The 27,709-nt window shown below is 49.7% G+C and overlaps 1 protein-coding gene across 1 annotated transcript in view; it reads right to left on the bottom strand.

Moving 5' to 3' along the window:
- Positions 1-1,049: 1,049 nt before the first annotated feature.
- SCN10A (sodium voltage-gated channel alpha subunit 10) overlaps positions 1,050-27,709 on the bottom strand; it is a 68,455-nt gene continuing 41,795 nt past the window's right edge. The window contains exons 17-27 of the mRNA XM_087824599.1: positions 26,387-26,524; positions 24,742-24,865; positions 23,370-23,524; positions 20,357-20,530; positions 16,397-16,519; positions 14,866-15,150; positions 13,606-13,659; positions 12,661-12,798; positions 10,522-10,626; positions 5,208-5,478; positions 1,050-2,263 (exon numbers count right to left, since the gene is read on the bottom strand). Coding sequence (XP_087680725.1) covers positions 1,050-2,263; positions 5,208-5,478; positions 10,522-10,626; positions 12,661-12,798; positions 13,606-13,659; positions 14,866-15,150; positions 16,397-16,519; positions 20,357-20,530; positions 23,370-23,524; positions 24,742-24,865; positions 26,387-26,524 — 2,781 coding nt within the window. The remainder of the gene's footprint in view (positions 2,264-5,207; positions 5,479-10,521; positions 10,627-12,660; positions 12,799-13,605; positions 13,660-14,865; positions 15,151-16,396; positions 16,520-20,356; positions 20,531-23,369; positions 23,525-24,741; positions 24,866-26,386; positions 26,525-27,709) is intronic.

Genomic DNA, 27,709 nt, shown 5'->3' with positions numbered 1-27,709 from the left:
CTTTTCTTTTTATTACACTAATTATAAAATCCTGGCCCAAGGGGAATGTGAAAACCTTCCTCCTTAAAGTCTGACTGAGAACTGGAACAGGCTCTGGAATATATCCAAAAGCTGCCTCTTTAGCTCTACAGCAGAGAGGTCTGGCCATGGCAGCTCCAGAAGAGGGAGTGTCCTCCTTACCTAAATCAACAGGGCACCACTGCATTTACATGAAATGCAAGGGCTGTAGAGAGTATCCATGCTGTCCCCCTTCCCACCAATTTTACAAGTGGAGAAAATGAAGTTCAGAGGTGAAAGAGGTTGGCCCAGGTCAGCCAGGCAATCATCAACGGAGGAGTCAGAATTAGGACAAGCTCCCAGGACAGTGCTCCTACTCCCCTCCTCCCACCTGAGCCTCAAACTCAAATTGTAGAATATCAGAAACCCTGGAAGTGAAGAAGTGATTTATGACACATCAATATCACATACTTTTAAAAAATGATGCTTTAAGATATAACATCGATCTTGACATACCTTTAAAAATATTAATTTTAATGGCTATCTCAAAGGCCTTTCATGACATAGACCACAGGTGTTACCTTGGGCTGGAACAGATGTCTGCAGCTCTCAACATGCAGTCATGCAAAATCCTAAATAGCATTGGCAATCTCTACATGGTGTTTCACAGAGGACTACCTTGGACCTCCAGCAACATCCTTGCCATAGATCTTTGGAAGTTCTGGTCCTGAGAAGTTTGTCTCAATAAGTGGAAGCTCTGGTGGCAATCAAAACTGTCCAGGGACAGTTTCTGGAAAGTAAAAGAACCCATAATCTGATTTTGAAATTCAAAAGGGAAGTCCCAGTGGAGATGCTCCTGGCTTCTGACTTTTGTTGGTGAACAGAGGCTTCTCCAAAGGTGGGTACCAACTGCATTCCTTGCCCAGTTCTGACATTGTGACCAGTGGCATGCATGGTGAGGTGGTAGCTGGGCGCCACCTCTAGTGGGAAAGAGTTATCACAGAGTAGAAGGACATATCAGAACTGGACATGTCCATGGTGGAGTGTCCTTACTAGGGTACAGGGGTAGTGGCTTCCTTACTGGTAGTTTCATCTACATTTTGTACTGAGCTAGATGTGCTCATGTTGATTTGATCACTAAGACCTCTAGTGACACTGTCATAGGATGGTGGGAAAGATATGGCAGATGCTGTTTCAGATTTGTCTGGGAGCACACAATTCTCATTTTTCATGAATGCAACAAAGCCTTCATCTGGGAGTGACACAGCCTCCTCCTCAGCCCTGGGCACAACTGGGGGACTGAAGATAGTCTTGGAGCGGTGGAACACATAGCTCCGATAGGCCTTTTGAATGATAGTGGCTGAAATGTCTTCTTGCTTCCACCGGAGGGTGGTAGCTATTGGTTCATAAGATGATTTTGAAAGATTAGTTGCCATAAATTTCTCCTCCATATTTGCCTTCAGAGAATCCAACTCCCCAGATTCTCCCAGAACATTCTTGGTGAAGGCAAAAAGGATGTCCAAACAGTGGATTTTATCTCCAGGGACCAAGGGAAGGTCCATCCGGATTAATATATTGCGATTGGGTTTTGGGATTCGCAAGGGGCCAGAGAGGGTGTCTGCAAAGTCTGAGAGGGCAGAAAAGGTTATAAACTGGGTGGCCTCCGGGTCGAACTTCTCCCAGGTCTCATAGAACATGTCAAAGTCGTCCTCGCTCAGGGGCTCGGTGCTTTCCTCCGTGGCCACATTGAAGTTCTCCAGGATCACTGCGATGTACATGTTGACCACGATGAGGAAGGAGATGATGATGTAGGTGGTGAAGAAGACGATGCCCACGGCTGGGCTCCCGCAGTTCCCCCGGGAGCCATTGCTGTTGGGCAGGTTGGGGTCGCAGTAGGGGGGCCCCGTGTTGAGGATGGGGCTGAGGAGACCATCCCAGCCAGCCGACGTGGTGATCTGGAAGAGGCACAGCATGCTGTTGGCGAAGGTCTGGAAGTTGAACATGTCGTCGATGCCAGCCTCCCACTTGACATGGGGGAAGCTGGCCATGCCAAAGATGGAGTAGATGAACATGACAAGGAAGAGCAGCAGCCCGATGTTGAAGAGGGCAGGCAGGGACATCATGAGGGCGAAGAGCAGCGTGCGGATCCCCTTGGCTGCTCGGATCAGCCTGAGGATGCGGCCGATGCGGGCCAGGCGGATGACTCGGAGGAGCGTTGGGGAGAAGTAATTCCCAAGTGATGAAAGAATTGCAGAAAACACAAGACCTTAAAAAGAGAGAGGAAATTGTCTGATTAATACTCCCAACCATGAGCCTGAGACGGTTGGCTGTGATCACACTCCCTCATCTCGGCTCCAGATGAACCTCCACGTGAGCATCTATATTCAAAGACTGTGGGCCCTCTGAGCCTGGCACAGTGGTTGGCATGCAGTAGGGGCTCAGTAAGTGTTAACTGCATGCATCCTCTCTCTTTCAAGTAAGTCTCACCCTTCCTACCATGTTCTTCTCTTTCCTTCCATCCAGAGTATCTTCTTAGTCAACCTCCATGGTCAAAACCCTGTCTTCTGCAGCGTAGTTGGCTGGGAGTGATTGCACCATACTCCACATGCATACAGTCCTTGGTCTGCTCCTGTCTACGACACAGACCCTGCTCTTTCAGGAGAATTCAGCCTTTGGGTCATGCCTTGTCCTCCATCCTGGTCCTGTGCTCTGTGAAGTCCACGACCCCCTGTGATTCATCTCCCTATCTCCTACTGTGAAAATTGACTAAGTCCCTGGCACACGGTCCTGTGGATAATTGTACAGAGCCTGGTATTAATTATAAGGGGGCCTGAGGAATTTGGCAACTTGCTGACAGCTAAAGCAGAATGGCTTTGAATGACCAGCTGTCTGCATAATGGCTTTTATTTGTTTCTTTCATTTCCAGCTGTTTAAACTCTCTGGCAGGGTCAGGAGATGGGCATGTTTAAGGTCAGTTATAGCCCCCCACCCCAACTATGAACAAGGTTGGAAAGATGAAGAATGCACGTGTCTCTCCATCTGGTATCTAACGTGAAGATTTGTAAAGCTTGGTTTTGGGGAACTGTGGGACCTATTGGGACTACCAGAGATTAAGCAAGGCCTTTAGGTAAGACATGATGCAAAACCTCTTAGGCCAAATGGTGAGGAGTGTGGTAGCTCTCTCTCCTTGCCAGGGTTCCCTTGACCTCTTTCCCTAGTTGCCTTTTATCACAGGAACACGGGTAGTCACAGTATTGTGTTGGAAGGAGGAAGGAGATGGGAGAAGACTTGGAAAATAATTATAATTTTGGATTATAAAGTCTTAATGAAAACCCCCTTCCTAAAGTCCACTTTAACTGGGACATTTTTCCATAGTGTGGGGGTACATGATGTGTCTATGTAATCTCCTTAGATTCTGCCACCCAACTGGTCTACATCTATTGCAAGTGTTCATACTTGCAACATTTAGATTCTCAATACAAGAGAAAAAAGGAGGGGAACAGAGGGATGGGCAGGTGGAAACTTTCATTTGTTTCTAGCTGTCTCTCTCAGTGATTTCTTCCCAGTGACATGTTGCTGTGTAGGTCATAGGAACTGGTAATTAAGGTTTCCACATTGTAGGATTGAGTACTTTAAGTATATTTTATTTCTACAAATAAGCTCCCTTCTCTAATATAAAATCAAAATGGGCTTTAGAGTCTGTCACTTTGGAAGACAAACTAGCAAACCAAACCTCCCACAAAACCCAGCAGAACAAGAAAATGAAACAAAACTAAAAACAAAAGTACATTACCCTCCCCTTCCCACCAAACAACTAAACACAACCCAAGGGTGTATTTCAGCACCAGAGTAGGGAGATTGATTAAGTGCTGCCAAGTTGTATTCAGATGCCATTAGCTTTTGATGGAAATCAATGGGAAATTAAATCTACAGTTATGCCCTGGTATGAAAAGTAAGCAGGTCATGCTATAGCCGGTCAGGATGTATTTATAATGCAAAGTAGAGCTGGTGTGCTGAGATTTGGCTTTTATAGGGCCAAACTTCGGCTAAATCCCATGAAGGCCAGGGACAGTCTCTTGGTTGTTGGTGGGAGACTGCTAGTTCATTAGAACATTAGCCTGGTCTAAATTCAGCTCTACCCTTTACAAACTATAGTTTTGCATAACTTTCTGAATCTCTGAGGCTCAAATTTAAATGTATAAAATAAGAAGAAGCCCTGGATGGTGTGTCTAAGTGGTTAGAGTGTTGGCCTGCAGACAGAAGGGTCTTGGGTTCAGTTCCAGCCTAGGACACATACCACAGTTGCAGGTTCGATCCCTGGTCTGGGGACCATGTGGGAGGCAACCAATCAACGTGTCTTTCTCACATTTATCTCTCTCTCTTTCTTTCTCTCTCTCTCTCTCTTTCCCTTCCACTCTCTCTAAAAGCAATGGAAAAAATATCCTCAGCTGAGGATCAAAAAAAAAAGAATTATAACACCCCTTTCACAGGGCTACTGTGAAGATTCACAGAGCCTAGCCCAATGCTCAGAACTCAGCAAGCACTCAATTATGGTGGCTCCATTCTCCACTTTAGCCTCTGACTCTGCTCATTTTCTCTGAACAATTTTGGCCCAAAAATACTGGGCCTGTCATTCAACAACACCCAGACTAGACCATAATAGCATTGATCTCTTGGCATTGATCCCTTGACTTTTCTATCACTCATATTCCTAAAGTGGAGAGTTATATAGAGATTTAATTCCAGAGTCTTCACTTAAGAATCTCCTTTGAACAATCTCCTCTCAGACTTCCCTCACTCAGTTGGCAACCCACCTCCTTTTCCAAAGAGTATTTTATGACTCACTTCACATCACACCACCCACTCTCTGATTTGAAGATCATAAAAATAAGGCCAACTGGAAACTCCATCATCTTAGGTTCTCTGGAGGAGCAATTGTTCCTATAAGCCCCCAAAGTTCTGGCAGTGGCTGTGCAGGTGCCTGAAGACACTTCATGACAGCATGGAGAAGGCCAATGGAACCTCTCCATTTGACTGAGAGGCCCAGGGGCATTTTAAATCTGGTGCGCTTGGAAGGCAGCACACACTGGGCTCCTCTAATGTATAATATGTTTGAAAAGTTTGTTAGTTGTCCCCTTGGTTTTGAAAGAACAGCCAAAACAACCCCAAGCAGAGGCTGGGCTTCCCCACCACATTTGATGCCCACTTACTCCCAATGGAGAGGACCACGACGATGAAGTCAAACACATTCCAGCCATTGGTGAAAAAGTATTGCCTCAAGGCGAACATCTTCATGACACACTCGCCCGTGAAGACGACCACAAAGAACTGGTTGATTTTGTTAAGGATTTTTGTCTTTTCCTCACTCTGATCATCCGTCTCCACCATCATGGTGATCATGTTGAGGCAGATGAGGACCATGATGGTGATGTCGAAAGTCTGTCTGGTCACGATGTCAAAGACAAAGCCCTGGTACTTGTTCTGAGAAAACAAGAGATGGTACATCAGGGCCTTTTGGCCAACATAAACCAGGCATCTGGAGAGTCAGTGTTCTCCATAGGTGGATTTTTAGTCTGTCTCTTTGTCTCCCTCACACTCCATGTCCAAACAGAAGCCAAGCCCTGTCCAAAATATCACTCTTAGTTGATTTTACCTTATTGCCTCAATTCAAGTCCTCATCGCCTCTTTTGGTCCCATGACGTCACTAGGGCTTTGCTCTTGGCCATGCTTCTCCCTCCATTTACAATGCCCTTCCACCCTGTCTCTTGGCCACCTAAATCCCAACAGTGTTGAGTGATCCATCTCTCTTAAGCCCCACTTCCTCCTGGGAGTTTTCCTTAATCATATAACACCACATTGCTCCCCCCCCTTCTTTGGGTTCCTACATCCTTTATGGTCAGTCTTGAGTTGTAGCATTTTATGTATGCTTCTCATCTGCTCTACTAGACAATGAGCTTTTAAATATAGGGGCCCTGTCTTAGTTAACTTTGTGCTCCTGTAGTACCTTGCATATAGCAAGAGTTCAAGAACTTGATTCAAGGTAAAGTTACTGTGATGGTGCAACTTCTTCCTGCAAATGTTCTCTTTACCCCGGGGGCTGTGCAGCTGTCTAAGCAAATGCAGGTATAAAGCATGCGGTCAGGTCTTGGTTGGTTGTTCTTGGAAAGAGGCAGAATGTCCTAGATAACAAAGAGATCACCTATATTTGGCTGTTTTTATGGTGTTTTAAGAAAGCTCCTAGTATGGCACTGTAGTCTTTCCTATGCTGTTAACGTCATACAGTTCTGGGACTCCTTGATCTGAACTCCATTTTCCACTCCTGACCTTCTCCTGAGCTCCGTGAAGCTCACCTGTCTTGACCTTCAAACATCTCCTCTTACTTAGTGGCTGCTTATTTTCCCCCACCCCATGAACTCCAGGGCTAGGAGGCAGGCCTGAGATCCTTCTTGTTCTCCACGCTCATCCAGACCTTTGCTCCTCCCGTGTCTTGTAAAGTCCTTCCACCTTGAAGCTTGTGTCATCTAGCTAGCCCACCTTCACCTCCTCCTCACTGCTGCCATTTACCAACCTCTTGGTCCCTCTGCTTCATTACTGATGAGTGAGGCTCTTGGCTACACTTGGCCACTTTTCGCTATTATGTCTTGGTTCCTTACCTATCTAATGACCCAGTTTTTCCTAATTTAGAGAAAAATCTTCCTGAAACTCACATCTTCCCCAGCTACCACCCTACTCTCTCTCTATGTTCACAGGAAACTTTCTTGAAAGAGTTGGGTGCAACCACTGTTTCCCATTCACTCCTCAGTCCACTCCAACATAGCTTTTGTCTGCATCCTGCCACTGAAACGGTTATGCTAGGATCACCAATGACCTCCATGACACTAACTCCGTGGACACTTGTTGGCATTGCTTACCAACCCCTCCACCTTGAAACTCTCCTCTTGTGGCTCTCATCATGCCTTATTCTCCGGGTTCTTGTCTTCACTACCCGGCTATTCTTTTTTTGAGTCTTCTTTACCCAACCTTTAGATGTGAGAGTTCCTAAAGGCTCAGTCCTAGATGCCCTTTGCTTTTCACCCCATCATTTCTCCCTTGGCAGTCTCTCAAGCTTGTGAATCAATATGTGTGTGGCTTTTGCTAATTATTTTTCTGAGTCACTGGACTATAATCTTGAGGGCAGGAACTTTGTCTATCTTGCTTACTGCTCTCTCCCCAGTATCTGCATAATACTTGAAACACAATAGATCCTCAATAAATAGATGAATGAATGAATGAATGAATGAATGACAGAAAAGACAGCTGTTACCCACACCTTGAATAAAACTATAAAGCCATCCCACTAGGGTCTGATTCAATTTAATTCTTTACAACAGACACTTAATAAATGTGTACTATGTTCAAGGCTCTTCAAGAATAGCTGTGAGGGAAGAAGAGAGAAAGTGGTTAGGAGTCTCACTAGGATGCTCCCAGGAGCTGCAAAGTAAGCCGAAGGGAGAACGGTTGTGACAGAGGCTGGTTCCTACTTTCTGCTTTGTGGTGGGGATGAATTGCTACCCTATGGGGTTAGAGCAAAGAATCTGACCCAAGTGGGCCTGGTCCTGGCATAACGGCTGGCTCACGTCTTTTCTGGAGTGGGAAGGGTATTGCTGAGTCAATAATAGCTTCCATTTCGTCACTGAAAATGGTGAAAAAAACAGAGCCAATGCATGGCCACATGACTCCGAATTAACAGAACAGGCAACATTGCTAAGTTCCAGGTATTGAGTTTGCCCTTTATATGCAGAGGCTGGGGAATGCAGCAGCTTGCTGGCTGCTCTTGGCTTAGCCTGTGGGCAGTGATCACACCTGTGCAATCCTCAGTGCTGTCAGAGATGAAGTGGGTGACTGATGATGTGACATTATAGAGCCTATTATTTTCCTATAAAGTGGAGTATGTGAAACCTGCTTTTAGTGATTTCTATAGTAAAGAATGTTATAGAATACAATTTCTCAGTCTTGTGGAAGTCTTAGTCTTTGTTATGGATGAAGCATAAGGTTTAGAACCCAGGCTTCACAAGAGGAGATACATGGTATGTATGTGTATGTGTTGGAGGTGCCCATGTCATCCAGGTTGGCCATGCAACTGTGGGGCAGAACTTCTGTGCCAATGCTCTGCTTATCTGACCAGCTTGACCTGCTGGGACTCCTAAAAGAAGAAGGTGAGCATTCTAGTGCCAATAAACTGGTGAAAAGGAAGCTGGACCTGGGAAGGTGGGTCATATATAGCAGAGGGAATTTCTCTTTTTCTTTGGACTTTAAGGAGGACAGGTGATCAGGCTTGTGCCACTGGGTGATGGATGCCAAGAAGTTGCCTGCCATATGGATGTCAGCCAGGAGCTGGGATGGGCCAAGGCCTGTGGGCCCTGGAGGGTAGCGATATGCAGGCTCTGCTTGGGCCCTGCAGCATCCCTAAGACTTCAAAATCTTGCTTGAATGTTCTAGCCTTGCCTCAGTTATGCTGAGGGGAATGAAGGGAAGAGTGTTTGCCATTCTTGGACCAGAATAATAAAGAGAGAGCCATGCTCCTCCACTAAAGCTAGTATAGTATTTATAGTTTAGTGATACCCTACCCCATCCTAAGGGACGGTGAATCTCAGGAACACAGTTGGCTATGGTCTGGCTTCCTTTATCCATGTGAAGAACCTCCTTCCAGTGCCAACTTTGGAGGATCTTGGCTGTGGCTTAATTAGGAAACACGATGATTTCATTGCAGGTCTTCCTGCCCAACCATCAAGTTGCACTCCTATTGTAGCGCCTGGAATTCCAACATTAGGTTCCTTCCTTTGTATTAAGATAGTGTTCTCTCCATGGTTCCTTTTTGAAATTCAGCCCACCCAGTCCCAGGGAAATTGTCCTACTTCAGAGGAGGAAGCTATGGTGGCCCCTGAGATTGGCTGATGAGAGGGGAGAAGCTGAGATGTTATAGATAAATTGAGTAGTTTGTAGAGGAAAGTTCCAGAAACTATCACGATTTTGCCAAGGGTTGTCCCTAGCATAGAACTCCTTAGTGCCTGGTTCAAATGTGGAGTCAATATCAGTCCAGCCATCAGTAAAGGCCAGCATGGACTCAACTGCTTCTTTCTCAGCAAGTCTGAGAACCCTCCTCCTGTAGCCCCTGACTTCACTCTGATTGCCTGGGCTTGGCCTTTCACCTATACATTTTAATTTTGAGCCTGTTCCTGCCCATTGGACTGGTTGACAGAGGGATAGTCAATGAACTTTAAGGACTTACCCTCAGGCTCACCCAAGCCCAGTTATCTTGATTGTATGGGGATTTGGGAGGAAACTTCTTCCTCTACAGAGGTCTGACATCCTATCACCTCCCATTGTAACACTTATCAGAACTGAGAATAGTAGAAATTTATGACCACTGCTTCCAAGTAAAGTCTGTCAAAGCTCCTAACACTTTCTCCCTTCTATAAATGTTTTTAAGACTCTGTGCTCATGAATATTTTAGTAATTTATGCAAATCCCATTGTCTTGATTTAGAAATTCTAATGTATATCTTTCTAATTCATTCAGGGAAAGGCCTGTCTCTTTGTTGAAGGCCCAGGAGCTCTGCCTTTGTGTGGGGAAAGCTAATGGGATTTTGCTATGGGCAGTGCCTGTAGTTTTCTTCATAAATGTTGCATCTTAACCACAGAAAGATCTTAACCACAGGAAGGCTATATAAAGGGACAAGATGCCAATTCTGTTCACTGGAGTAGATGGCTCAGAAACTCTTTGAAGAGATTCAGCCGTGTTTCCAACATGGTGACATCCCCACTCCCAAACCTGTTCCTCCACTTCCATCAGGGGCCAGCCAGAAGGCTGATGCCTTCCATCTTCTGACAGAGGCCTGAGAAGAACTTAGATGATAGAAACCGTGTGTGGTTTGGGTGCTGCATTTAACAGGAGCATAAAAGGGCAGGTCTCTTAGAGCCTTTGCGAGTAAAGGAATGAAAGTGGAGGATGGCCCTAAGTTTTGGTCAATGTTTAAACACTAGAATGGGATAATTTGGGGTTCCTATTGTGCCATCTGACCATGATCTTCACCAACTCAGGATCTGGGGTAAGAGGTTGGCCACTTCCTCTCTGTCTAGCTGTAGGCATGGGGTGAAATGTAGGGTAAGGCTAGAGACTCGTTGCAACCTAGATCATAATGCATAATCACACAGTGTTTCATCTCAGGGCTCTAACCAGCTCTACTATCACTTAGCCTAATCTGCTCTCAATCCTGTACTTGAACCCTAAACCTGTTGGGGAGCTCAGTACTTCCATAAACAGTTCTATCTGGAGTAACTGTAGAGATTACGTTCACTCCGTAAGACCAGAGTTGCTTCTTTTAAGACTTCTCATTCCTTGGACAGAGGATGCTCATTACCCACACCCCTAAACTCAACCCAAATCTCCTCCTCCACAGAGGGCACTGCCCAAGCCCCTACCCAGCACAGGCATAGGCTCTCAGGTTGGATTCACGCTCTGCTAGAGGGAAGCTTGGGGGCTCACCAGGGGCCGGGGGATGGGCTTCTGGGGCTTCTTGGAGCCCAGCTTCTTCATGGCATTGTAGTATTTCTTCTGCTCCTCTGTCATGAAGATGTCCTGGCCCCCTAAGTGCAGGAGAAGATAACACACATCACTGTTATTAAAGCAACAGGAGCTCCCAGGGATGCCAAAGCCATGCTGGAGAGGAAAGAGATCTCAACTCTCTCCCTTTCCACAGAAGGACATGCCAAGGCCAAGGTCAAGAGGTGTCCTGCCCACATGCCACAATCAGTGACAGAGCTAATGGGACTGAGCCCCAGCCTCACTCACTGCCTGGGTCTCTGGAGCAGAGCCTGTTTCTCACCTCCAGGAACCCAGAGATGCTGCATGGATGAGGGTGGGGAGGGCTTGGGAATAGGACCGAAGGAGAAGGTATGAGTTGGTTCAAATCTGAGCCTTGAATCTAGCCTGCTCGTTCTAGTCAAATCCATTGGTTTTTAGAACCATACTCCTAGCCAGGGGCAAGAGCTTCCCTCAAGGCCTTCTGGAACAAAGACCCTGCGACCCAGCTCCTCAACCCCTTTCTGAAGAGTTGTCGCTTTATCCAAAGGTCCTTGGAGAACCCTTGATGGGCTCTCTGAAGGCCCTGCCAGTTGCGCTGCCCTCTGCTGTTACAGTGCTGAAAACTCCAGCCCCGAAGACGCCTTCCTTCCTTACGGTTGGATGCTGGTCTTCTTTAGGGACCCTTTGGCTCTCCTTCATCCAGTCCCTCACCTCTCACTTCCTGACGTAATTTATAGCCCTCCATTTCAATAGCATGCTTGTATAAATTAGTCACCGCAAATGCTGGGGAAAGGGGCTGAGATCTGTGGGATTTGAGAGGAGATTTCAGAAAATTTGTGGACAGAGAGGACTTTCTAGGAGGAACATATCTGTGGGGACAGGGACAGAGGGTTGGCTACACTGAGAAGTCTGGGCAAGGAGTCAGCAAATATAGTTTCTTGCCCCAGCTTGATCACTGGCTTATCTCACTCTATTCCCTAACATGGCATCTCCATGTCAGGCCCTAGGGTTTCTCAGCTGTAAGGACAGCATTGCGTGGATGATTGCCACGTCCTCAGGGCACTGATGACATTGGTTAGTGCTTCACAGCTGCCTCGCTGAGTCCCTCTAGGACTCCCACAGACCTGTCTTGCCCTTTCTCATCTCCAGAACCCTGGCCAAGGACTTCCTACAGGTAGGATGCCTGCCCCACTAAATAGATATTCTAATTTATAACAGTAACACTTTCCCTCTAGTGGCCACTGTGTGCTCAGCCCTGAGAAAGGTGCATTTTGTACAGAATTGTATTTACCTCTCACTCAAATCATGCAAGTAGGTATCATTAACCTCATTGAAAAGATGAGAACACGGAGGCTCGGAGAAGTTTAAAAAATTGCCAGGGTCAACCACCCGGCAGGTGGTTGAGCTGGGAATGTAAACCCAGGTTTGTGAGATGCCCAGAGCAATGCTGAGCTCTCAGAGCTGTGCTATGATTTCTCCGTGGGACCCCTCTTTGCCCTGGATCTAGGTTTGCACAAATCTAAAGTGGTGCTCTCTCTACCTCAGGGGCATGGAGGGTCTTAGGTGAAAGAATAGCATGAATAACTTTTATACATTTGATAAAAGTAAGAGAGGTTGTCTGGGATTGGGCTCCTGTTCACTGGCGTCAGCACCCATGGAGGTGAGGATCTTCCTCCCCATCCTGAGGAAGGTCGGGATTCCGCCAACGCTGGGCTCCGGCCTTCCCGAGGCACCCAGACTCAGAGCCCTGGATGCCAGGCTCCAGACAGAGGCGGCGAGTGCTGGAACCCTTTCTTTCCCTCTTGATCCCCAAGGGGCCACCTGGGACACACCCAACACACCTGGTCCCAGCTAGGAGGGCCACAGCACCCTGGGAGAGAAGATGGGGACCCCAGGCGAGGTTGGGGGGCAATGCTGATGCAGAGAAATGCTGCTCCTTGAGCAGCAAACAGAGGTGAGGGCCGCAGCCCGGGGGCAAAGGCCGGGGCTGGTGTTAAGGGTCAAAACTGGGTTCCCGGGCAGGGGCGAAGGGCTGTGGGGAGGGCTGGCTTTAGTCACGAGGCCAGGCCACAGGAATATAAGCACCCGAGCCCCACTTATCTTTTTTTTCTGTTGATTGAAGTTGTCAATGATGACCCCAACGAAGAGGTTGAGCGTGAAGAAGCCGCCGAAGATGATGAAGACCACGAAGTACAAGTACATGTACACGTTGCTCTCCCACTTGGGTTGCTCTCCCACCTGTGACAGGCGGGGGGGCGCGGGGAGAGGCGGTGCCTGAGCTCGTGCCCACCCCAAAGCCAGCCCTGAGACAAGGGCCTGGGCGCAGGGGTCATCTGGGAGGCGATCCAGGAGGCAGGAGGGAGGGAGGGGAAGCAGGAATGGGGGGCAGCAAAGAAGGGGGCATGGGGAAGAAGGCCATCGCTGTGGGCGACCGGCGCTCCAGCCTGTGGGGTCCCCTAAGGAACCGTGTAGAACACACCTCAGGACTTGACCTCCAAGGGAAGGGGAAGCTGGAGCGTTTATCTACAGAGGGCCACAACTTATCTGTGAGGGTTCCCCCTGGGGACATTAAATCCCTCACCCTTGGGGGAGGCGCTGCTGAGCAAGCCCTGAGCCCTGAAGAAGTCAGGCCTGAGAATCAGAAGCACAGGAGGCGAGGGAACTCAGAGGTGGGTTGAGGGGATGGGGCAGGGCACCGGGGTGTCTGGCACAGTGGGGACGGGCCTTTCCTCAACAGCATCTTTCTCCCCCCCTGCTCCCACCGCTGCCAGGGAGCGCCCTCACACACGGTTCTTTAACTAGCACTTTCCTCGGGCAAAGGAAGAGCGCCGGAAGCCCGAGGACTGTGCACCGAAGGGGAGCAGGCTGGGTCGGCCTAGACAGCCAACAGGGAGCCAGCTGGACACTTCTCCCGACAGGGAGAGGGCCGGGGCCAGGCTGTGGGGTGGTTGCCTCTTCTGGTACCAAGGCCACCTTCCTCACTCCAGTTCAAACAGACTGATGTGAGAGAGCACGTGGGGGGGAAGGCAGTGGGCTGAGACTCACCCCTCGAGCATCGACAGCCGCGTACATGATGTCCATCCAGCCTTTAAAGGTTGCCTGGGAACAGGGAGCAGAGGCGCATCGGTCCCTGCCCATGCATCTACACTGGGCTCTGTTTTGATTCATTTCTTTGTTTTTCTCAGTGAGCACTGGTCCCCCTGGAGCCAGTTCTGATATGTCTCTGTATCTCCCAGGGCAGAGCACAGTGCCTGGCACACCCTAGCTACTCAGGGGTTGTTTGTCAGATGCATACATGAACAAATGGTGGAATGCAGGAACTCGTGGGTAACTGCATGACAAATGTGTAAGCAATTCCATTGACACTTGAATGGGTAGCGTACTGAATGCACAAGTGGCTGAAGGTAAGGTATTAAGAATGGATGGATGGATGGATGGATGGATGGATGGATGGATGGATGGATGGATGGATGGATGGGTGGATGGATGGATGGGTGGATGGATGGATGGATGGATGGATGGATGGATGGATGGATGGATGGATGGATGGGTGGATGGATGGGTGGGTGGGTGGATGGATGGGTGGATGGATGGATGGATGGATGGGTGGGTGGGTGGGTGGGTGGGTGGATGGATGGATGGATGGATGGATGGGTGGATGGGTGGATGGATGGATGGATGGATGGATGGATGGATGGATGGATGGATGGATGGGTGGATGGATGGATGGATGGATGGATGGATGGATGGATGGATGGGTGGATGGGTGGGTGAATGGATGGATGGGTGGGTGGATGGATGGATGGATGGATGGATGGATGGATGGATGGATGGGTGGGTGGATGGATGGATGGATGGATGGATGGATGGATGGATGAATGGATGGATGGGTGGAAGTATGAATGTGGTTGAGTGTCATCATCACCAGCATTATCTATCACTACAAGAGACCTGGAACATAATTTATTACCCTCTAGGGGATAATTTGCAGGAGATTGAACATGTGGCTATACTATGTCTATTTTGTACAAGTAGTGAATTCTAACTCATTACCTGATACAGTTCCATGGCAGGCTCATCCCTTTATTCTAGCCTATTAGCTCACATTGGTCTAATTGTACCACTGGGAGATCACACTCACTGGTAAGGCCCTCTCCTCTAGCCTTACGGTGTAGCCTGTAGGAACAGGGAATGACCTCAGTGTAAACTGAGTGCTAGCCCCTCCATAGCATCTTCTGAAAGATCCCAGTCCCTCCATGTAAAAGAGCAGCCCAAGGAAGAGTCATGGTTGATGTCAGGACTCACCACCTGCAGAAGTGCGAGGTAACCCATGGCAACATTATCAAAGTTGACCTTCATGTTGACCCAAAAGAAGTTGCCGGTGTAGTTTTGAAGTCTACATTCAGAGTTGTTATTCACGATAGTCAAAGGCACAAGAGAAAAGTCTTTGTTGGTGGTGTTGATGCACCGCCCAAATGTCCCTGAAAAGAAGTTCATGCCCATGATGCTGAAGATGAGCCAGAAGATGAGGCAGACGAAGAGGACGTTCATGATGGACGGGATGGCGCCCAACAGGGCGTCTACCACCACCTGGGGGGAAATGCAAAAGGACCTGGAACCCTGCCAATGCCCCACCCTCTCTGTTGGATCCAACTTCTTTCTATACTCACTCAGGCTGCTTCACGAGCCAGTGGCCTTTGGAAGCAAGAAAAGTGGGTGAATTAGTGCAATGATTCAGACTCAGAAGACTGAGGGACACTGGGAGGCTGAAGGTGGGTTTGACCTTCTCTAAACTTCATCCAGGGCAGCTTTCAGGGTCTTTGCTCAAGACTGAGGAGGTGGGTGAATGTACAAGTACACACATGCTCATTTAGGGATGTGAGGGTATGTGTTGTGCTAGCATCTACAGATTTCTAGAAACACACTTACAACACATGACAATGGTGTATAGTATGCCTTGGTTAAGAATCAATGGCAACCTAATTACATATTCACAAATTTGCTTATTTGTAAATTAGCAACCTGGAGATAAAATAAAACAAATATCAAGCTACTTCAGTCATAAGTTCCTAGTGTTTGTAAAGGTACAAGTTAATTTTAAAAATCCACTTTTGTATTTGAAGATCTGATGTCTTCCTTGAGTTGATGATGGAGGAAGAAAGCAAAACCTCACATCTGTACCAGGAGACTATTGTAATTATGAGGAAGGGGAGGGGGAAATTCGCAGCCCCTCGTCCCCCCATAAAGCAAGGGCCAGGCTTGTGAGCATTCCACCCTGAGGAAGGCAGTGAGGGCAAGGTGGGTGCTGATAGAGACGTGAGGAAAGGCATGGATGAAAGGAAAAATCCATTCGACCCTTATGACTGCCGTAGGTTGGAGAGAAGATGTATTCTAGTGGGTGGTGGCTGAGAAGCTGAGCTGATGATGCCACTACTTTTGAACGGAGTATCAGGGGAAAGGCTCAGTTGTCATGGAAAGATGAAGAACTTGGGATGCTCCTAAGTCTGGGCAATGAGGACATCTTGGCAGAGTGGGGAGGTTGAGGTAAGGGATGCTTATGGAGCCATTAAGGAGGATCACTAAGGGTAGAAGTGAGGTCTGAGTCCTGGCAGATGTGATGTTTGACGTGAGAAGGGAAGAGGGGCTCACAGAGGGACCTGAAGGGGAACTGGGAGAGTCAGGACTCCCCAGCACCGCCAGTGTCCAAGCAGAAGCGAGGACCCTGAGCTGACCTGTGGGGTTGGGGCCTGGAGCTCAGGGTGAGTGGTGTGGAGGGTGTAAAGGGGGAAGCAATACTGAGTGTTGCAGACCAAAGCGCTGTGGAGAAAGGCCTTACCCGCATGCCTTCAAATCGAGACAGAGCCCGTAGTGGCCGCAGGGCGCGGAGGGTCCGCAGGGCTTTGATGGATGACATGTCAGAGTACTGCAGGATCTTCGCTATGAGGGTCGTCAGTGAGATCTGAGTGCAGGCAGAGAGCAGAAGCATCACTCTAGGATTCCAGAGGGGCGCTCCTGGTGGAAGGAGACAGGAAATCCCTCCCGCCCTACTCTAAGCCATCGCCCTGGCTGCAGCCTTATTCTGGATTCCGATGAGAATTCTAGAGAGTCCAGTCCCTTTCCTTTTATTAAAGTCTTCATTCATCACTTATCTCAAGCCCTGAGAAAGAAAAACCCAGCCTCCCACATTGCCAGCTCCTGGTAAATAGGTGGCCAAGCTCTCAGTGTATTAAACCCATGTCTCCATTCCCTTCTGGGGCACCACTCGGGCCCCAACATCCTTGAAACTTTGATTGACTTTCAGAGATTTGGAGAGATGATATCCCTTCATGAGGGTTATGCGAAAGTTTACTTTGAGGAATACAAAGTTAGTCTCAATTGTACTTGCTCAGAAAAACAAGGCGCACAGTGTCCTGTCTGGGTAAGGTCTAGTTTCCTCTCGACCCCTGATTTCTTTTTGACCTTGGGTCAGTGCTTTGCTAGTCCAGGTTGTTCTTTCACCCTTTGTAAGATGAGAGAGCCAGACTAAGAGGATTCCAAGGCCCCACAGGCCTGTTCTTCAGTCAGAGTGACTGGCATAGGTCCACGAAATCCAGCTTTGATAGACAGCTGAGACATAACGGCCGAGTTCAGAGTCCCTGTTGGTCTGTTAGTTTCTCAAAAGGTTGCACAGGACAGAAACTGACATGGAAAAAAGGCCACACCATTCAGGAACTCTGAAGGTGCCGGGGAGATACCATACGCATAGGATTGAGCTTGCTGGAGTCTGTGCATCAGTCCTAGGAGACCCCACTGTAGCACGACTGGTGGGCCGAATTCAGGCTTAGCTTACCCTGGCAGCTAGGTGGGGACGGACACCGGGACTTCAGAAGGGGAGGGATCTATATGTGGCTGCTAGAGCTTCCAAAGATGCTTATTCTCGGAATGGGTGGCATATTCCACCAGGGTAAAGAACTGGAATGGAAAGGACCCCCTTCCTTCACCTGTGCAAGGCTCCATACACCAGCAGGTGGCACCCAATTGCATGGTGACAGAACAGGGAGGTCTGAGGCCAGCTCCATGCCGGACCCTGTTTAGTCTTTTGCTCAGCACCCGAGGAAGGTCGGCTCATGTGCAGATCTGCAGCTGGGGCAACCAGGGGCTGGGGCCTCTCCGTCAAAGCCCTTCTACCCAAGCCCAGCTCCATTCCCACCGCTCAGGCTACTTAGCCTCCCAACTGGTCTCCAGGCTCCAGTACTGCATCCATCCCACCCTTTCTCCACTGCAAATCCGGTTATGATCATATATCTCTTATTCCCATCCTTCACTGGTGCTTAAGATAAGCACCCTTAGCATAAGCTCCATACTCCTTAGCTTGTATGACACAGCCTAAGCCTAGTTTTCCAGTCATATTTCACCCATATATTCTACCCAAATCAAATTGGTCCCTAAATGCACCTGTGCCTGTGCCTTTGCTCAGGGTCACCTTTTAACTAAGATTGCACCCCCCCCCCCAGTTATCTTTGCACCTCAGTGCTCCTGCTCATTTTAAGCCCTATACCTAATGCCCCTTCTTATATGAAGCCTGCCTAACACCCCCCCCCCTTCCAGTGCAAGCAGGTTCATGTCTCTGTGTCTCTAAATGCTAATTATTTCCAGCAGTGCTCACCACATACTCCCTTTAATATGTTTATCTCTCCCTGTGTGTCTTATCTGCTGGAATATTGAAGCATAAACTCCTGGAGATACAGTTTTAATTTATTGGCTTCTATATATCCCAGAGCACTTCATGAGTCAATCCTAAATTCAGTAGTTATAAATAAACATTTGATGAATTGAAGAAAAGATAGAAGCATGTTGGGATGGATGGAAGAAGGAAAGAAAGAAGAATAGCTGGATGGAAAGTTGAGGACGGGTGTATAAAAAATGGGCTAAAGGGTACAAAGATGAATGGTATAGATGGTCGAAGGGAAGGAGGGAAGAAAGCAAGCAAAAAAGGCAAGAAAAAAATATGGAGTAGTAGATGGACGGGATGGATGGAGGGAAGAAGGATGAGGCCTGGGTAAATGAATGATGGATGGATGAAAAGGTAGATAGAATAGATGCATAAAGAGATTAGGAACAGATGGAAGGTTGACTGGATGGATGGATGAATGGATGGATGGATGGATGGGAGGAAATGGACAGGTGCGTGGAAGAAAGGATAGAAAGATAGAAGACTGGATGGAAAGAAGGGTGATGGGATGAGATGTGCTTGAATGAGTAAAAGGAAGGGTAGATGATTGAATAGTTGGATAGAATAATGAATTAAAATATAGGAAGACAGAAGGCCTAAGGACCAGTGGTGAGATGGATGAACGGAAGGTCAGGATGGATGGAGGGCAAAAGGGAAGAAGAAAGGGATTTTGAGAATGGATGGATGGAAGGTTGGAAGGAGGGAGCTGACAGAGAAGATAAATGGAAGAGTTAAGGTGAATGGATGTTTGGAAGGAAGGGAAAGGGAGGGTGAATGGTTGGATAGATGGAAGGAAGGGTGGAAAGAAAGACGGATGGCCAGATGATCACATTTAAAGCTATCAAGACTGAAGCTAGTGAGACCTACATAGGTTGGGATGACTGCCCCTAACAGGGTGGGTAGCCAGAATAAAACATTTTACATTCTTCTATGAGTACTTATTTTATGCCCAGAATTATCACCTGTGACTCAGATTTCAGGCCTTACAGCTAATCGCTGCGGTACAGTGGCCTGATGCTGCTAGCACATTGGTATCAGGAAAGAAGAGACTTGAGTGCTCAGAGCTGCTGGGGAGGACCTGTCAACAGAGGGGGTGGACAGAACGTTCTGTACTGGAGCCCATCCAGCTTCAGGAGGCAAGCACCAAATACAGACACATTTCCTGACACCTCTGATGTGCAGACCTTGGTGCTGGTGGCTGTTGAAGTGGGGGAGGCAGAGACGAACACAACACGTGTCTCCCCTGCCCACAAGGACCCTCAGCTGTGCACCAGTGAACAAATAACACAAGAAGCCATCTTGCAAGGCCAAGAGGGCAAAGGCCTGGCCAGAGATGGAAGACTGTAGTGGTTAAGACAAGAGAGAGATCACGTCTAGCTCTTGGGGTTAGTGGCCACAGGTAACTGTGAGTCTGACATATGAGCATCAGCTCACCACGTCTCCAAAGGGACCCTCTCTTTTTTTTAGTGCCCCTGGGGAGAAGTTAATGGTGTTAGCTCAGCGGTTCTCAATCCTGGTTACACATTGGACATATCCAGAAGTTTTATAGAATACGGATGCCTGAACCCCCCATCCCCCAACCCTGTACCCCAGGATCTGAGATATCTGAATCTTTGGGAATAGCAGTGCTTGTTCATTGTATTTTTAAGAGCTGCCCAGGTGATTCTAGAGCGCAGCCAGGGCTGAGGACCGAGCTGGCAGGTGGGCCGGTTCTCTGGGCTGCGCATTCCTCAGCTCCCTGAATCCAGAAGCCCTGTCAATGGATGCAGGGTCATAAGACCTTTGAGAGCCTCATGTGCCACCTTGTTTTAGATGTAAACTGCCGAGGACAGTAAGTGGCCATTCTGGATGGAGGCCTAGGAACTGAGGACTCACCTGAGGGTCACTGTTGTGGCAAAATCCTGTCCTGCCTGGATCTTACCATTCACAGGTGTGCAGGGCCATTCTCAGACCCCTTGCTACGTGCTCAAGACTTTTCTTTGGCGTGGCCCTTGAGGGCCAGGCCTCCGGATTTTCTTGGGCAACAGCAGCCACCAGTCAGAGGTGAGGCCCCCACACCACACGTTCACCCGCTGAGCTACTCACGTTCACAATGAGGAAGTCCAGGCAGCACCAGGCGTTGGTGAAGTAGTTTTTGAAGCCATAGGCCACCCACTTGAGCAGCATCTCGAACACAAAGATAAATGTGAACACTCTGTCGGTGTATTCCAGCAAGGCCTTCACCGTGGGCTTCTGGTCCAGGTAATAGTCTTCAAAGGCCTGGGAGGAAGGGAACAGAATGGCAGGCTGCCTGGACTCATAGTGCTGGGGCCCAGTGAGGGGAGGGACCTGCCAGGCCTGCCCTCAGCCCCTGGGAGGGTTCTGGTAACCAGCTTGTTTTCTCTGCTCTGGGGAGGTGGGGTAGTGGAGGAGATGCTGAGAGATACAAACCAGCCTTTCTGAGCAAACAGTACGTGTGGTCCTGCTCGTACTTTGCAGGGGAGCTGAATGCAAGTGAGAAAGGAAACCTTCTCCAACTGGGTTTTGAAAGTGAAGCAAAGGGATGCTTACTGGGACTTGGTTTAAAAATAAAAGCATCAAAAGGATGTTCCTGGCAGTTCACAGAAAGGAAGGTAAGAATCGCCAAACAAACCCGTGAAAGAGAATGTTGGAGCTCACTGACGATCAAGGAAATGGACATGAAGAGAAGATGCCATTTTTCTTTGATCAGATTTGTGAAGGTAAAAAGGCGCAGGGGGCCCCAGGGCTGGTGTGGCCATGGGGAAGGGGCCAGCTCCTCTGCTCCATGGCCCCTGGGGAGCGAAAGCCAGTAGTCTTTCAGAAGGCCGATTTGGTAACATGTCTCAAAGGCTATAGAAACTTAGCAACTCTGCCTTCAAACACTTATCCTGAGGACACTATACGTCCTGGTGCCCCACCTGGTGCCCCACCCAGATCCTGTTAGAGGGGCCAGTGCGCCCATCCCCCGCCTGCTGTGACCCTTGGCTGCTCAGAGCTCCTAAGGTCCCCCTTTCCTGGATGTCCCTGGGCTGAAGGAAACTGCCTCCACCTTACGAGGTTTAAAAAGGCCTCAAGGCGGGATAGCTCTGTGGCTCCCTTTAAGCTTTAGGGCGCCAGTGGGATCGGCCTGAGGATGGACCATATCAAAACCCGTGTCTTTTCCTGGCTCCTTTCCCTGTTCTCTCTTGCTTCTCTCCCAGGCTCCCCCTTAGACTGGAATGGTCTACATGGTCACCACTACAAGAGACAGGAGGAGCTACTTACTGAGAAGACTGAGTGAAGAAATCACAATGCCTGGTCGTGGTTTCAGTTTTGTAATGTGTGTGTTACATGCATAGGGCAGATGGGAAGGAAGTGCACCGAATGTTTTTGAAGTGAGATTCTCTTTGAGTGATAGGAAAATGGGTGATATTTTTTCTTTGCGTTTTCCCCATAATTTCCAAGTGGGGTTTTTTGGGTTTTTTTTTTTTGCACTTTACTTTGTCAGATGAAAACTCTTGTTATTTTTTCCAAAGTACTCAAAGTAAAAGCATAAGGAAGACTAAATTTGGTGCCAGCCTGTTCAGTCCCTTGGGGAAGGAGACGGGAGGTGAGTGGATTGCTGTGAGGCAGGATCTGAGCTCCCTGCTGGGGATGGGGAACTTGTGGAGAAGCGGGGTAGAGAGAGGGAGGGAGGGAGGGAGAGTGAAGCAGAGAAAGCTGGAGAGAAGGCCCATGGCGAAGACTTGAGAGCCAGCGAGGGAATGAGGGCAGCACCCAGTCAACAGCAAATGTGGTGATTACTCCCCTCAGGGAGGGCAGGACCGAGGGAAGGGTCAGGTAGGTGGCACCGCCCAGCCTCCTTTTACCCTGAGATGGGGCCTCGGTACCCAGCCCTGGGCTGAGACTGCAATTCCAGGTGGACAATCAGCGCCCTGCGCAGGGACAGTGGGCACCTGCAGGCACTGCGGCGCCCTCTCAGACCAGCCCTGCTCCGGGAAGCCCTCTGCTCCCTCTGCTCCCCTGCTCAGCGCCATCCCAGCCTCACTGGCCTCTCACCCTCCGATCAGGCCTTCCCCGCAGCCTTTGCTCCTCCAGAGGCTCAGGCCACCCCCGGAGCAGTTTGGGGACCCCTCCTGGGAAACCTGCCATTGAAGTGCGCGCCCAGACGGCCAGGAGATTGTTTTCGAGGCGTATCAGACACTTGGAGCTGGGAGCCAGGAGAGAGGGGTTCCATCCTCCGTTTCACTGACTAGTTGGGAGCCCAGACGGGTCCCTTCATGCCTTTGGGCTGTGACCGCCTCATCCATGAAATTCAGACAGTTGGGCTGTGTTGACATCTACCTTGGTCCATTGGGAAGATGAGTGGAGACTGTGTAGTGACACTAAGCCACTGCACCGAAAGAAGCATCCTTCCCTGTCCCATAAAGCCGGGGACTCAGCAAGGGGCTTAGGAAGTGTCCCCTAACTCAGAATTTCTTTTCCTGCAAGGCTTTGTTATTCAAAGTGTGGACCAGCAGCCTCTGCCTCAGGCAGGAACTTTCTGGAAATGCAGATTCTCAGGCCCCAGCCCATATCTATAGAACCAGCAACTGCACTTGGACAAGCTCCCCAGGTGATCAGAGTTTGAGAAGTGCTGTTGTCATGAGTTGCTGTGAGCTGTATTCACAAGTGGCTTGATAAGACCAGGAAGGGTGATCCTGTTTGTAGTGGGCCTTCAGAGAGGGCCAGTGTGCTTGGGGGCCAGAAAGTGCCTGCCAGGGGCTTTGGGATTAAATGGGGGCAAAGTTAGGTTTTGCTACTGACAAGCTGGGTAACCTTGGACAGGTCCCTTAAGCCCTTTGAGTGTCAGTTTCCCCATCTATAAAGTGGGATGCACACACTCACTGCTTGAAATACCTGCAGCCAGGTTTAGCAGGCCAGGGCATGGGCACCTCCAGCACCCACAATGCCCTGCTGCCCAGAGGAGCCCCCCTGCTCGGCTGCAGCTCTCCTTCCAGCCACACGTTGGGGACCTGCATCCCAGGGGTCAAGGGAACCCGCTGATGCAGCTCCAGGGCTTTGGGGTCATGGAGACCCCATGTGGAGGCACCGGGACAGGGGTGCCGCCTTCCCTTACCAGAGCCCCGCTGCTGAGCAGGATCATGAAGATGATGAAGCTCTCAAACCAGCTGTGCTCCACGATGCGATAGCAGGTCTTGCGCAGTTGCCAGCCCACGGTCCATGGGAACTTGGCGGTATCCACTTTGCAGCAGGGACAACGACGCATGCAGCCTGTGGGGACAGGTGACGGATGGTAGGTCATGGATGGTGAGTGATGTCTCGCTGCGAAAGGAGGAGCATTTTTGCTCCAGCCCCGCAGGGAGACCACTCTGCGGCGAAACCCACCTGCCACCCCTTTGGAAAATATTTCTTTCCTGAGATATGAGAGAAGTGGGGTCCCTCACAAGGAGCCTCTCAATCCTGCCCTCAGGTGTTCCTCTCCACCATTGGTCTTGCCCACTCTCATCTCCTCCCCACTCCTTCCTTCCCACAGATGATCTCTGTGGTCCCTGTGCTCATGCCCGCCTATCTCTGGAAGCCTGCAAGCCTTGCGGCCTGGACCTGGTGGTGTCTGAGGAGCTGTGCCCTGAGCCTCTGCTGAACTGAGGGGCCACCACATGGCTGGGATGGGGCTTGGGTCCAGCCCAGCCCAGGGTCATGGAACTGGAAACGGGAAGTGTTTTCTTTTTTAAACAAATTTAATATTTTTGTCCTGGCTGGTGTGGCTCAGTTGTTGGAGCATCTTCCCATGCACCAAAAGGTCGCCGGTTCGATTCCCAGTCAGGGCACATGCCCAGGTTGCGGGTTCAATCCCTGGTCAGGGTGCATACGAGAGGCAGCCAATTGATGTTTCTCTCTCACATCGATGTTTCTCTCTCTCCCTCTCCCTTCCTCTCTCTGTAAAAAACAATTAAACATTTTAATGTTATTATTGAGGCCACAATTTCATGATGCGTTTATTTATTTATTGCACAAATGTCTACTGAGAACATCATACGCCTCATTGTTGTAGACACTGAGGAAAAGAAAAGGAAGATGCAGTCTCTGCCTTCAGACTTGACACAGAAAATTGAAGGCCCCGGAGTCCCTGCCCTCCTCTGGCTCTCTGTGTCCTAAATCAAGGGTGGTTATGGTAGTGACCCCTCTTTTCCTTTCAGCCTCAGGAGGCCTAACTTACAACTGAGTGAAGGGCTTTCAAGGGGGACAGGGAGGGCACAGCACCCCTGGGCCCTGCCCGATGTGGCGTGAGATGCAGATCCCGCCCCTAGGCTGCCACGATTTGTGGCATTTGTGTCCGAGGCTGGTCCCTTGAGCCCGGGAGAGAGGCAGCAGGAGCCCCTGTTTCCTGTGGACCCCAGGCCTATATACACAGGAGCCCGGACGAGTGTTGAACTGGATCCTGGTCCTAATTAATGTCAGTGTGAGGAGGCCTGTGGCCGCCCCTTTACCTTCTGTGAAGCAGTCATCCGGTTCTTCAAGGTCCTCCGCCAGCTCAGGGATCTTCTTCAGGATCTCCTCAGGGTCCAGGCCATCCACTGTGCTGCCTTCGGAGGAGCTCCCGTCGCTCGCTCCCTGCAGGGCGCAGGCCCAGGGCAGTGAGCTCAGCTCTCTGAGGGGCCCGGGGGAAGCTGCACCACAGGTCGGACCGTCCAAGAGCTCGGAGATGCAGGGAAAGCCCCTCGGGGCTGGACCCATGGTGGCTTCCCTCCCTCATGTGTTTGCAGCCTTGCCAGCTGAGGCCCAGAACAGTGATGCTCTGTGAGCTACACGAGGCTTTCAAACCCCCTGCCCTGATGGAGGGCTGGTGATGGCCCGAGACACCGTAATTACGCCCATAACGACTCTGTGCATTCGCTTGGCTTGAATATTTAACCATGGAACAATGCCACGGGGGCCTGCAGCCCTCCCGGCAGCTCCAGCCCCGTAATGTCTCTAGATGAATTCAATTAGGAGCTGACATCTCTCTCCTATTAGTAAACCTGATAGCTTGGCTAATGGACCTAAATGGTGGGGTGCATCCCATCTGTCACTGTCAGGCCCCTCCCCTCCTGGCCAGGGTCACGGACAAAACACAAACACAAACAAAACAAAACCAACGCCCAGCAACTGTGGACTGAAAACATCGAGTAGAGAAAAACCTGCCAGGGGAGTCCTTGGAAGGCTCCGGAGGAAATGTGATGTCCACGTGTAGGAGGCGGCAACCCTCACCCAGCTGGAACCGAGTGGCTGTGCTCACCCTGGGCCCCCAGATCCCTTGTCAGCCCACCGCTTATCTCCCCCTGCTGTGGTCAGCCTTGCCCAGGGGCATGCAGCCAGTCGCTGGCATTCCTCAAGCTGAAGGGCTTGATAACTTTGGGGGTGAATGATGTTTCCTTATCTTTGCCTAGCCCAGTGCCTGTCACAGGGTCCACACTCAGCAGCTAGGGGTCAAGTTAAATTCCTGATTTTTAATACAGTGTATTAAAGATGCTACATCTTTACATACACCTGTTTCCCCGTAGCTCGTTTTCTTCAAAGATTTGTAATGAAAGTTTATTTTTACCTCTTATAATACATTCCTAACCCCTGAGCCCCTTTTTCCTGCTCAGTCTGCGTAAGGCTGTCAGTAGACTGCTCAGCACAGACAACCTCGCCAGCACCAGAATGTTTTTGGCTAGAGAAAAGGCCTGGACAAAAGAAAGCGGGGGTGGGGAGCCCCAGGGGAGACTTTCACCCACGAGCCACTCTGACTGTCATCTGCTGGCTTCACCCAGCTTTCTCTGTGCATTGTCTTTGGTTTCTTTTTTCTTGGCTGTCATTTTCTGGGCACTTATTCCATTTCAGGGAAGAGCTAAACATTTGACAAGCAGCCTCTCATTTAAGCTTCTAAAGAATCCTACCAAGATTACCGTTCAGTTTCACAGATGAAGACATGGAGGCTCAGAGAGGTTGAGGAAGTGGTCCCCCGCCCCCAGCTTCTGGAGCCTCTCTCTTCCCGCTGAAGTCCCTGGGGCTGGGAGGGACTCTAAAAAATTCTCCGGATGTGATGTGAGGTTAGGAGGTCAAGTGCAGCCTGGAATAACACCCCCCTCTCCAGGAAGCTCACATACCTACCTCTGCAGGGGCCTGAGCGGCCGCCCCGTCTTTCCACTTCTCCCCCAGGTATGGAGCCAAGTCCTCAGAGGACGTTCCAGAGCCTGGGCTCCTGGGTGTCAGGGGGTCCTCATACCTCCCGACTTGCTGCAGCTGCTCCTGCTAGTGAGAGAAGATCCCAGCTAGGTACCTGTGCCTACCCTCAGCCGACCACTTCTAAATCTGACGAAACTTTGCATCTACCTCCTAGTCCGCCAGGGCTAAGGACCTAATACATGTACCTAAAATCTATCCATTCACCCACTTGTGCAGAGTGAGCATGGAGACTCGATAGCCTGATAGATCCTGTTTAACTCTTGGCTTCATTACTTACCAGCTGTGTGACGTTAGGCAAGTTATTTAACCTCTCTGATCTTCATTTTTTCCCATCCGCAAAGTTGAAATGGCATGTTCTACTTCAGTCAGTTATTTTGTTGACTACATATGTTCATGCTTATAAAACACTTTGAAGAAAGTGTTTGGCTCAACAGATATTAACCATGATCATTATGAATTGTCCAAAGGTCAGAGTGGTAGTGAACTTGGCCATCGGGAGTCCCCCAAGGACCCCAAAGTAATTAAAAATGCCTCTGAGTGGAGACAGCCGTCACAGAGTTCACGTCCTTTACTCTGGGGGTGGTGATGCCCTGCCCTTGGCTGTTACCCAGACAAAGGCATGTAAAATATGGCAACTGATAGCAGCTGCTGGAATGCAAGAGAAGTGACAGCCGCAGGGGAAGAAGGCTGTGGAAGAGCTACACACTCGAAGCACCGCTGTCTAAGGCCACTCAGTGGGACGACCAGCAGCCCTGCATGTCCCTGGGCCCCACTGGGATCCCTGCCTTCCCATATTGTGCAGAAACGCGTGCCCCCGGTCATTGAGAAGAGGTTAATGAGGGTTGTTGACGCATCAGCTTAAAGTAGTAGGGAGCTGTGCAAAGCACTTAAGGGATATATCACCAAAGGCTGAAATCCTTTGGTGCCAAAGGGAACAAATAACATCCCTTGTTGGGAAAAGCTGGATACATGAGTCACACGATGACCAGGACCCCGTAGGCTTCTGGTGAAGGTTACAGGAGCCTTGCTCTTGGACAGCAGCCTGTTCTTAGAGGAATCTCATTAGCATCTCACACAGGGAGCCTGGGTTTGGCCCGGCAAATAGGGTGGCTGTATGAAAGACCCTCCCGAGCACCTCAAAGTGGCCTGGGGCTCAGGGCCGCCCCCGCTCCCTGCTTGCCTGGGGGATCCTGACCCTTTCGTCCAGGTGATCCAAGGCCATCTCCTCCAGAGAGCATGGCATGGCTT

This window comes from Miniopterus natalensis, chromosome 15 (genome assembly GCF_054644295.1).
Source record: "Miniopterus natalensis isolate mMinNat1 chromosome 15, mMinNat1.hap1, whole genome shotgun sequence".
NCBI classification, from domain to species: domain Eukaryota; kingdom Metazoa; phylum Chordata; class Mammalia; order Chiroptera; family Miniopteridae; genus Miniopterus; species Miniopterus natalensis.
This window is presented reverse-complemented; position numbering and strand designations above follow the sequence as displayed.